Below are 12328 nucleotides of genomic sequence, written 5' to 3'. Positions count from 1 at the left end.
TTCGTTGCCCATGAAACCTGTCGTCGCACATGGAAAGGGCTAACGATGATGTGTTCTGAAGATGATCTTCAAGAGGATGGCTTCACTGAGCGATTCAAGTTTGACTCCACACCTCCTCGAAGGGCTGTGCTGCTAGGAACTCCATCCCTTGAAGACTCTGAGTTCTCTTCCTCTGCTGCAATAGTGACTGCCAGAGTTATCGAGGATGAAGACGATGCCACTTCACCGCCACCTCCTTCAGCATGCTTCAACTCTGCTCCAAGCTCTTCAGCACCGCCAAACACCACCAACGACCCTGCTGCTTCACCTACTCCTCATGGGAACGAGTAGATGCTCTATGTCTTCAAACCTTTTTGGTCCTTACTGACAAAAGGGGGAGAAGCATATGAGGTTGATAGTCTTTAAGTGGGTTCATATGGGCGGGTGCTTTATATTTTGCTTCGTGCTTACAACTCTCGTTTTGCTACATTTGGTTCTTTGAGTTGTAACACTTAAACTCGACGGTCGTCTGCTACTTATCTGCCACCTTGTTTTGCGATGATAAATTCCGCATGTGCGATGATAAATTCCGCACTTAGATCATTCTGCAGACGTCCATTTTCCATTATGCATGTCATTATCTTCATATACTTTCACATGCATAGTGGATTGTCATCATAAGTTGAAGTGGATCTCCATAAGTACATCCTGCCATGTGCATTTGCATTCCAAAAGCAAATTACTTATATGCACATCTTCAGGGGGAGCCCTTGCAACTTATGAAGACAATTCCTTATCCTTTACAATTTTACAGATTATATTCCCCGTTGAAAACTTCAACTAGTTTGTCATCAATCACCAAAAAGGGGGAGATTGTAAGTGCATCTAGTGCCACCCCTAGTTGGTTTTGGAGTATTGACGACAAACCTAGTTGAGGGACTAATGTGTTTGTGAGAATTGCAGGATAACACAGGTAGAAGTCCCTCATTGATTCGGTTTTCCTACCAGAGATGACCCTTAAAAATGTATGAAGACATTGAAGTCAAAGGTGGTATATGAAGATATTCACGTTGAAGACTATGACATGAGAAGACACCACATGAAGCCTATGGAGCTCGAAGACTTAGATCTTTCGTAGTTCTTTTTCTTTTGTGTTGAGTCATAGGAACCACCATACTGTTAAGTGGGGTCCAAGAGAACCAGTCAGAATGACTGAAGTGACGCCTAACCAAAACCTATGTCTTCGAGTGAAGACTATGAGAGCGGATCTTGTCCAGAGTCGGACAAGTCAGCTTTGCTTGCAGCCCAAGTAAAGTTGCCGTGTGAGTTTGAAATCTGACCATTGGAACACGTGTTAGTTCCTTAGTGACCCAGGGTCATTTCGGACAAATCAGATCGGGTTGCCAAGTGGCTATAAATAGCCCACCCCCTACAACCATAAACGGCTGGCTGCTCAGATTGAGAATACGGCTTTTGTCGTTTGAGAGCAACCCACCTCGAAGCCTTTGAGAGAGAATTCCTTGCGAGGATAAAGCCCTAACCACCCAGAGCCAAATAGAATTAGGCATCACTTAAGTCTTCTTGTCTGTGTGATCTGAAGACTTATTACACTTGAGGACTGTGCATCCTCCAGCCGGTTAGGCGTCGCGTTCTGAGCATCCAAGAGACATTGTGGATTGCCGGTGAACGAAGTCTGTGAAGGTTTGGGAGTCTACCTTGAAGACTTACCAGAGTGATTGGGCGAGGTCTGTGTGACCTTAGCTCAAGGGGAATACGGTGAGGACTGGGTGTCCTGAGCTGCGTGTTCACGACTGGGTGTCCGGGACTGTGTGTCCTAAGGTTTAAATACCTAGCCGCCCCAACCAGACGTACAGTTGTCACAACAACTAGAACTGGTCCAACAAATTATTGTCTTCAACGAGTCACTGGTTTCATCTTCCCTTCCCTTTACTTATTGTTACTCCTTGTGAAGTCATTGTATGTTTGCACTATTTTTTGTCTTCACTGAGTGACTGCGTGTTCTGTCTGGCTTCACAATATCTTCCTACCTGATCCTTACTACATTGCTGCTATTAGTCATTGTGCTTTCACTCTATTGAATACTTGACTGTGGCTTGCCTAGTGTAGTCTACCTTCCGCTGCAGGGTATTAGGTTTATTTCTATCGTTTGTCTTCATAACTCCCACGTTTTGAAGACTTTCATAAAAATCGCCTATTCACCCCCCCTCTAGTCGATATAACGCACTTTCAAGGTTCCTTGGGTGGATGCAGCGGCCAAGAAGACAAACAACGCGCCCCGCTTGCCTGCGAAGGTTCCTTGGGTGGATGCGGCGCGCTGGCAACTGCGATTCGCGTGCGGGGATGCCGTCGAGGTGCGCAACAGGTTATGTACGAACGTCATCTTCTCCGGCAATAGGCAGCTGGTGATCTACCTCCGCGCCAAGGTACTCTCCGCCTCGGCCGGCACCAAGTCCTACCTCGTCGAGTACCCCGCCATCAACAGTAAACCCAGCCGTGTCGCACGAGTGCCATCATGGGACGTCCGCGAGCTTCGTCACGCTCCACCGCAGGCGCACCCGATTGCTGACGCTGCACGGCCGACCAGTTCCAAGAGACCACCACCGCTGGAGCGGACTGACCGCGGCGATGGTTGTTGCAATAAGGAGAAGAGGGTCGGCAAAGGGATCCCGATGGACGCGTTGTGCCGATTCTACGAGGAGCACGACCCAGAGTTTGCGTCGAAGCTGCGCCGTGCGACGATGACGAAGGTCGATGGAGGACGCCCACCAGTTTACGATTAGTTACAATTCTCTCGGGAAGTAGCTAGTTTAATTCTTTGCTCTCTGATCTAGCAGAGTCTGTTATGAATTCATGATCGCTGGAGAGAGGAACTGATAAACAGATCGTTAGCAGCAAGAACTCTGCAACTGACGATGTATCATGAATTCATGACCGCTTGAGAGAGGAATTGATGTATGTGCGTAGTCCATATATATTAAATTCAAGATTCTCGTTTTCCTTGAGATCAAAGGTGGAGAGAAAGCAGCAAGTTTTCTTATTTTGGGGTTTTATTCTTGAGATCAAAAGGCGAAGAGAAAGCAAATTTTGAGACCGTACGTAGGACCATGCGATCATTATCTGGGTTTTGTTTTGTGAGAATCACTAAACCCCTAGAATGCTCCCGTCATTATGTCAAGAGAAAGTATACAATGAACAAATGATCCGTAGGATCTTCAGTAAGTTTTGGAGAACTTCAGCCATTTTAGGAATAATTGGTACAAGGGCTATTTGACCTCATAAAGAATTTTTCTTGTTCCTGCATCTTGTAAAACTTGCCATCCAAAGAGGAAATTTTGTCATGCTAGTTTGTAAACTCTTTGATCATAGAATGGGGCTCACTCTTTCCTTGGAATGCATTTCTATTTTTCTAGTTCTATAAGAATCCCAACATAGATCACGCCTTGTTTGTTTTTCTTTTGAGATGCAGATCAATATGATGCATAGTTTAATGGCTTTTGTCATTTGTATGTTTGAACTTAAAAAGGTCTCAAATGCTATGGGCTTGTGCATGCAATTCGTCACATAAACGTAAAATAGACAGATGTATATAATGTGATCTTTGGTCATAGAATGGGGGTGGCAGAAACTTCTGTTATCTAAGCTCTGTCCCAATACCCATTGATCTCAATAAAAAAGATTTTACCTTATACATGAGATTATGATGTGCAACACGCATAAACTTAAAGTTATAGGCATTCACAGCACACGAACAGAATGAGGTAAAAGCAATGTGTCAATTTCAATAACTTTCTGCAACAACATTCCTCTGTTGATGTCGATGTCCCAAAAACTTTCTCAGTTCCAGCTAAGCTGGAGGAGTATTTAACCAAAAACTATCACAATTCATGGATCCGTGCCCACAAACTACCACTTTACGAATTTGTGCCGAAAACTACCACTTTTTTCCTAATCCCTTATTAAAAACTACCAAGTATAAAAAATGGTGGATTAAACCTGATTATGACAAGCTAGGCCCACCCGTCCGGGCTGAAATAGCCAACACCGTTACTTTGACCGTCAACCTAAGGGGCCCACATATCAGTTCCATCTCCTACAACTTATACCTCTAAAATTCCCCACCAAGCACAAGCCTAGGCACGGCTGCGGCCATGGCTAGCCAGCATGGCGGGCAGCTTGGCAGACGGTGCGGCAGCCAGCCAGCCGGCAACGCGTAGGCTCGCTCGCATGGCGGTGGGTACTCCCTCCGGTCCTTTTTACTCTGCATATTAGGTTTAACTGAAGTCAATCTCATTCAACTTTGACCAAGTTTATACAAAAAATTATAGACATTCACATAACAACACCAATATCATTAGATTCATCTTGGAATATTTTCATATTATATTTATTACATATTATAGATGCTAATAATTTCTAATCTAAATTTGATCAAACTTAGCAAAGTTTGACTTTCGACAAATCCAATGTGCAGAGTAAAAAGGACCGGAGGGAGTACAATGAGTCTGTGTGCGGCAGCGACATCGACTCCGGCGGCGGGGGGACAACTGGATCGAGAGCACAGGGAGGCGGGGAAGGTCGAGGGCGAGGCAGGAGCCCACCGCCCGCAACACAGCCTTACGCCGACGAACCGATTAGCCCCTGCCATCAGCAGGTAAACGCCGCCGCTCTCGAGTTTGTCTCCCGTTGAATCGCACCGACGCCTCCCGTCGCATCTGCCCGGGCTAGCAGCAGGTCAACGTCGCGGCCTCGCCGGAGCGGGCAGGGGCGTGCGCACACGGGGGAATCGGCCTCACCGGAGCGGGCAGTGGCGCTAGGCCTCGGCCTCACCAGAGCGGGCGGGGGTGCGGGCATGCGGGGCTCGGCCTCGCCGGAGCTGGTAGGAGCACGGGCACAAGGGGCTTCAGCCTTGCTGGAGCGGGCAGGGGCTCATGCAGAGGCTCGGCCTTGCCGAAGCATGCTGGGGAGGCCTCGGGTGCAGAGGATGGCCACCGCAGCTCGCAGGCGACGGAACCCCTTATCTAAATCCTCCATGGGGAATTTCAGAGGAAGGGGATAGAATTGACATGTGGGCCCCACATGTTAACGGCCAAAGTTAACGGTGTTGACTTTTTCAATCCTAGCGGATGGGCCCAGTCTGTCATAAGCGTGTTTAAAATGAACGAATCGGTCGATTTACAGACATGGTAGTATTTAGTCATAGATTAGCAAAAAAATGGTAGTTTTCGGCACAAATTCGTAAAGTGGTAGTTTGTGGCTACGGATCCACGAATTGTGGTAGGTTTTGGTTAAATACTCCAAGCTGGAGCAAAGTACGGCACAAGGGGAGCAAGCTTAGCTAAGGTAGAACATTAATAGTAAGATAATACAGCAAAATAGCACATTTCAAGTTTGAAGTTTGAACATCACTGATAGAGCATTTTTCTTTCTTTCTGGAGAGCATCACTGGTTTAGTTTTCTCTTTTTGGAGAGCATCACTGGTACTTGTAGAGCTAGTATAACTGGTATATGAGTTAAATGATTGGCTTCTCCATGAGGGGCCGGCATGTAGTTGTGCACCGGATCCTCGTGAACCGGAGGTAGCACTGAAAATAAGAGCATGCCATCAGATAAATAACAAATCATGTGTCAAATTATCAGATGGTTGCACAAACACAGAGAGTGAATAGAACGCCATTAATCACTTGAGCCAGAAGAGAAGACAAGCAAGCTAATCACATCAAGACGTTGTCCGGTGTGCAAGGGTCATTGTATGTAAGTATACTAATAGATGGAAACAGCAGACATCACCAACCACCAATGAACCCCACAGAGTGATTCTAAATTTCTAACCGCTGCTACAAGATCCCTAAATCGCTAGCTAGTTGCAAGAACTTAATCTAGGAGTGGTGCTATAATCAACAAGGGTACTAGAAGTCACCCACCTGCCTGTCTCATGTTATGCAACTATATATAGGCAGCATGCATTAACAGAACTCTCATTTAGTTTCATATTCATGTAAAGGGGATATAATCCATCAGCCACTAGTGCGTGCAATGGTCTACGTTATGTTATCAGGTGTGCCATCCAATTTACAGAAATTTAAAAACAATAAAGTAAAATCCAATTTACGACATCTCAACCTGTTATGATCATTTAAAATATGAATGGCACGTGTGGAACTTTGCTTACATGCATGCCCTACTATCCTGTACACCCCAGCTCACCACCTGACCTACCACTTAAATAATTCCATTAAGTACCACATACCACAATATACAAGTACACAAACTTGTAATGCATTCTCAGTTGACAAGGCAATCCGAAAACCATTTTATCACTGACATAAATTTGAAGCAATAGTGGCCATTGTTCAACCAGAAGAGAGATGCTTGTCCAACCAGCAATCCATTTAGCATGCCAGTTAAAGTAACCATGTTAAAAGTTGTGCATAAATATACCTTCAGTTGGTTCAATAAGGTCTGACTGACGAGGGCAATTTGGAGGTTTAGGTACCCTGAACGAAAACTGAGATAACTGTAAGCGGGCAGCATAGTCTGGGTTGTCTTCAAGATACCTATCAAAGTATAACATATGACGAATAAGATAAACATCTAGGCAGATTGAACCACATGGAGAAGTTCACAACTTCACATAGTATACACATGTATTCTGTGTTTCCAACGTTCAATTGTAAGAACAGGCAAGATTTCTGAAAATAAGCCCCAACAAAGCTAAGCCTAAACGCTGGTTGTGTGCTTCATATGATCATTGAGCCATTGAGGTAGTGAAAGTACAATGATAACACTTTGTAACAACTTCACAATAATAGTGGATACCATTCAGATGCGGTTATCAACATGCTAGATGAAGGGAAAACTGCATCTGGGCACTAATATGCTTAAGAAAGTAACGATATTGAAGAGAAGTTGACCAGAAGAAAGTTAGCTTACCTTTCGACATCTTTCATGGATCTTACTTTTCTGCCTGTGGGAGAGATATAGTACCTGAAAGGATGTATATAAGTGTTACGAAACAGTCATACAATACGTACACGGAATGGCAAGCACATCCTTTTATATAGGTGTGTAAGGTGTTTAGCAGACAACAGGAATGAATGTTTAACCATTGATCAAATATGAACAGCATTAAGTTCCTAAACCATAAATGAGCATTTTGAGCTCTCAAGAGTTACGACCCAGGCACGTTAGAAAACAACTGCAACCTCATTTGCTCAGAAATAAATACAAAAAGCTGGGAAACAAATTAACTGCGATGTTGTGCAAAACAAGTAATACTCACACATCAGCGAATCTCGTGCTCTGTTCATTCCTTAGAGTAATATTCCTTTCCCACCCAAGAGAGGTCTGAGGGATGCATGGGATATCAATTGCCCATGCCATGCCATTATCCTCAGATATACCAGTTGGATCATGGCATGTAACTTGTGGCTTCCACCCATGGACATATTTGCAAGAAAAAGGAACTTGTATAATATTCACTCGGATTTGCTCATATTTCAGTTTGGATGGTACAACTCTCCATTTCTGGCAAGTACTACATTGCACAGAATATGTACTGATAATGAATTTTCTTTTTTTAGACAGCACAGGTAAGTTGTTTTCTCCCTGGACATTCTTGTAAGGAACAACTTGATATGATGCACTTCCAGAGGAGTTTTCAGTGTCACTGTCATCCCATTGGTCCACAACCTTGTCAGCTAACATATCTTGGCTCTTGATATGAGATAATGAACTCTCATCAGGGTTGGGCACAGGATTAGCCGGCCTGGACCCCATAGTTTTTAGTTCCCTGTTGGAGGTAATTGCAAAAGTTTCAGACTGGGAAAGGCAAAATGCTTGATAGAGAAACAAAAGAAACCTGAACATAAGATTAGAACAGAAGGGATACACCACCATGAACATGAAAAGAGGGTGAGGACAAAGGCTAGTTATAGTAAATCTTTGATTTCTCAGGCTAGATATCAAGATATCGCTGGCATTGGAGCATTATGGTTCTCCCATAAATCAGGTTCATTATGGTAATGCCATAAATCTCCAACATTTTGAACAGCTTAATTAGGTAACTAGGGCTTACGTAATGTTTTGAGATCCCTAGGCTAGATTCAAAGATTCCGTTAGGAACAGAAAGGCGGAACTTAACGCCTTATCACTAGTTGGGGCATCAACAATCCAGTTCACAAAAGTAAGGACATAACTCGCAAATATATATTTAACAGCTTGAGCTAACGTAACGCTCCAGAACCTAGGCTACACACTGACCGAGATGCCATCAGCACTAGAAACATGACCTAATGTAGCAATAGTAAATCGGATGTACCGATTGCAATTGCAGATATCCCTACTCCTCAAACAACCCTAGCATGGTAATCAAACTAAATCACAGTTATTTTATATAAAAAACAGAATCGTGATTCTTCTCACCATCTCCGTTAGGCTACGAAACATATTACCACGTACTTCTCCAAAATAAAAACTAAGTTGGGACGGGATAAATAGAATCTACTATTGCACATGTAAAATTGCTGAATCTACTACGTGTAAAATCTCTGAAAACGAACGCCTCAGCGATATGTTCTCCGAAAGCCCTAGCATGGTAATCTATCTAAACCTAAATTATTTGAAGGAACTATCTAATCATGCATTCATGAGCAAAAGGAGAGTCGGGGTGGAAGGCGAGGTATATACATACACGAAGCGCCTCCAATAGCGGCTTCTTGGTGGCCAGATTGGCTCGTCGGGGTCCTCGGCCTTCTCCGCGGGCGGTTTAGACGCACGGAGGAGCGCCGCCTCGCGGAGTCGGCGGGCTTCGCAGGAGGCGGCCAGCCTCCGGAAGCACGCGGCCCTGAGAGGATCGCGGCGCGCGGAGATGCTCGGCGGCGGTCGGGGCGGGGAAGGGGAGCCGGGCGCCCCACTCTCCGCCTCATCGTCCGCCTGTGTGACGGCGGCGCCGCCCTCCGCGTCGGGGCTCGCGCCGACGGACTCAGTGGTAAGGGAATTGAAGGAGGGGTCGGTTCCAAGGCCCTCTTCCTCTTGTCCCTGAGTTTTGGGGCTGGTTGTCACAGGACCGGTGGTGTCAGAAACGAAGGGATCCATTCCTGTAGGGAGAGGGTTTTCGGAGGGAGGCAAGATAGAAGAGCCAGGGTGAATGTGGTTTCTGCTTTCAATCTCTACTCCTTTTTATATTGATTTGTAATTTGAACACGTCTAGATGTGAACACGAATGATTTTGGTATATTTGGAAATTAATTAAAGGGTACATCCACGATTAGTAATGTATTAAAAATTGCTCGACAAATATGTCCTAGCAAAATATTAAAAACATATTTAAAAAGAAGACGCATGGCCATGTGGCGAAATGATGTATGCAAGCAAATCCAGCATGATAGATGATATCTAATATTAAGAAAGCTTTGCGGTTAATAGAAACATGCACGCGTGGTGAGCCGATGGGATTTTATAGAAAATAATAAGGTAGGTTGGGTGTGTTGGAACCTTCGGAGCACGACAAACAAGCTAGGTTGAATAGCGCGAAACCGAAGCGCAAAATTGGACACATTGGATTCATCTTGTATAACATGTTGTGTGAGCCGACTAAGAAACGCGTGCGCATATGTGTTTTCCAGTGTGAAATGCCTTGCGAATGGATGCTCAATTCTAATTATTTTTTCTGCGGATGAAAACTTGTATTATGCAATCACAAGATCCTTACAATCATCAAAAGCTAAAGACAAAGCAACTTCAGGACCATACCTAACCAAGTCGTAGTTCTACCCTCACCTCTAGCAACTTAGCTAAATTATCACTAACATTATTTGAGTACGATTAACATGAGTAATACAAGAATCACGAAGAGACAAGAGATGCCTAATTTCCTTAATGAGATAAGCGTAGATTAATCTATCCTCTTCCTGGCCTTGCATGCTCAATTCTAATCATGGCTTTTCAACTCTAAGAGTTTTCGATCTTAACATACAATAGTTGAGTCAGAAGGATCAATATTAATTTATATGGTGTTGTAACGGCACAGAGCCAATATATGAATGAGCTTCAAAGTTGATTGTGTATTCGACGAATGGTCACAAGAAGATCTAGTTATAATAGTAGGACCAAGATATGGTTGAGTGCAATAAATATGGATGAACAAAAATTAATGAAGAAAAGTCTTCTCCATATCTCACAAGATGTATTCTTCTCTGGCCATGTGTTACTGTTTAATATCTCGATCTAACTAGTATCATACTGATAAAATTTCTATATCGCATGCTTTATGTGTGTTGTAGTTTCCTATCTAGATCATTAAACATATAGGATTATTAAAAAAAATCCTTGGTGGCTCCCATCTAGAGCTTTCTTATCCCCTCGACAAAGACCTTCTCCGGCGTGTGTTCTACTCATTCTCAGCCACGATTTCGTCTCCTCCATGGTTTGGTTACTCGAGTTGATAAAGGGGGTGCCCTCACATGTGTGCCCGGCTTTGGTAGCAATTAGGTTAAAGAAACATAGACCTAGAGCTTATATGGTTTTAGTTCCCATAAACAATGGCGTCCCTAGCAGCCTGTGTGTATTTTGGGGTGCAGGTAATTGGTGGATCGGACAAAGAAAAGTAGGAATTTGAGAAAGAGGACTTCGATGATGCGGGTGTTTGAAGAAGACCCCGATGTAGTAAGTGAAGGAATCAAGTGAATGGCGATTGCAAAGGTTCACACAACCAACCAATTCACTACCTAGGCTTTAACTACGAATATGAATATTGCATGGAACCTAACAAAGGAGATCAAGACCACATCGGTAAATGAAAATCTCTTTACGATCCAGTGTTCCTGCATGGGTGATTAGATGAAGTTAACTGACAAAGGCCCTTTGTCGTGGTTTTGTCATGGCACATGTCCTCGTGAAAGGACTAAGTCTCGAGGCCATCGCAACTAGGTGGTTGCTTGAACGGGGTTGATCGGGAACAAGAGACACAGGTTTACCCAGGTTCAGCTCCTCATGGTGCAGGTAAAAAGCCTACTCCTGCTTGATTGATATTGATGATGATCTTGATTACAAGGATGTGGATTCGCTAACCTTGCTTTCGAGATATTGCAACTTAGTATTTTGGTCCTAGGGGCTCCCTTTTATATAATAGGTTGAGTCCCTAGACTTACAGAAGATTTCGGGTTGTACTCCCAAGTCGTATCCTACTCTAACTCTTATTTATCTTGTCCTCTAAGTTAGGAAAATTTCCCCTCTCTGGCCTTCTTCGTGAGCCGGCCCACAGGGTTCGTGAGAGCCGGCCTCCCGCCGAGTCTCGCTATGGGCTTCTAGCCTTCCTGCATCATCTTCATTATGACCCGGTAATTGATGTGAAATGCCCTGCGAATGGATGCTCAATTCTAATCATTGTTTTTTTTGTGGGTGAAAACTTGTATTATGCAATCACAAGATCCTTACAATTATCAAAAGCTAAAGACAAAGCAACTTTAGGGCCAGACCCTAACCAAGTCATAGTTCTACCCTCACCTCTAGTAACTTAGCTAAATTATCACTAACATTATTTGAGTACGATTAACATGAGTAATACAAGAATCACGAAGAGACAAGAGATGCCTAATTTCCTTAATGAGAGAAGCGTAGATTGATCTATCCTCTTCCTGGCCTTGCATGCTCAATTCTAATCATGGCTTTTCAACTCTAAGAGTTTTCGATCTTAACATACAATAGTTGAGTCAGAAGGATCAATATTAATTTATATGGTGTTGTAACGGCACAGAGCCAATATATGAATGAGCTCCAAAGTTGATTGTGTATTCCACGAATGGTCACAAGAAGATCTAGTTATAATAGTAGGACCAAGATATGGTTGAGTGCAATAAATATGGATGAACAAAAATTAATGAAGAAAAGTCTTCTTCATATCTCACAAGATGTATTCTTCTCTGGCCATGTGTTAATGTTTAATATCTCGATCTAGCTAGTATCATACTGATAAAATTTCTATAACGCATGCTTTATGTGTATTGTAGTTTCATATCTAGATCATTAAACATATATGATTATTAAAAAAAATCCTTGGTGGCTCCCGGGGCGTCTCCGCTTCCCCACGCTGCCTCGGCAACTGCCCGACTTGACAAGTCCCTGCTGCATGCAGAGAAAAATCATCATTACCCGTGATCGTGGGGATCGCCGGTTGGCCTTCTCCCACTATAAATGAGGAGGGGCGTGATAACCCACAAGTATAGAGGATCGCAACAGTTTTGGAGGGTAGAGTATTCAACCCAAATTTATTGATTCGACACAAGGGGAGCCAAAGAATATTCTCAAGTATTAGCAGTTGAGTTGTCAATTA

General features: G+C 43.7%; 1 protein-coding gene across 1 annotated transcript; it reads right to left on the bottom strand.

Moving 5' to 3' along the window:
• Window positions 1-5331: 5331 nt before the first annotated feature.
• LOC119330089 lies at window positions 5332-9113 on the bottom strand. The gene is made up of 5 exons (XM_037603200.1): window positions 8690-9113; window positions 7280-7789; window positions 6931-6984; window positions 6439-6554; window positions 5332-5582 (listed from the first exon to the last, which is right to left on the bottom strand). Exons 1-5 carry the CDS (start codon window positions 9091-9093, stop codon window positions 5440-5442), a joined length of 1227 nt encoding a protein of 408 aa, XP_037459097.1. The 5' UTR covers window positions 9094-9113; the 3' UTR covers window positions 5332-5439.
• Between the last annotated feature and the right edge of the window lie 3215 nt (window positions 9114-12328).

Source organism: Triticum dicoccoides, chromosome 7A (genome assembly GCF_002162155.2).
Source record: "Triticum dicoccoides isolate Atlit2015 ecotype Zavitan chromosome 7A, WEW_v2.0, whole genome shotgun sequence".
NCBI lineage: Eukaryota > Viridiplantae > Streptophyta > Magnoliopsida > Poales > Poaceae > Triticum > Triticum dicoccoides.
Note: the sequence above shows the minus strand (reverse complement) of the source record. Positions and strands in the feature narration are given on the sequence as shown.

Coding starts and splice junctions, on each gene's coding strand:
- LOC119330089 (XM_037603200.1), bottom strand. CDS start 9,093: ATGGATCCCTTCGTTTCTGACACCACCGGTCCTGTGACAACCAGCCCC. Junction 6,555..6,930: donor TCCATGAAAGATGTCGAAAG/GTAAGCTAACTT, acceptor ATACTTTGATAG/GTATCTTGAAGACAACCCAG. Junction 5,583..6,438: donor CCTTATTGAACCAACTGAAG/GTATATTTATGC, acceptor TCTTATTTTCAG/TGCTACCTCCGGTTCACGAG.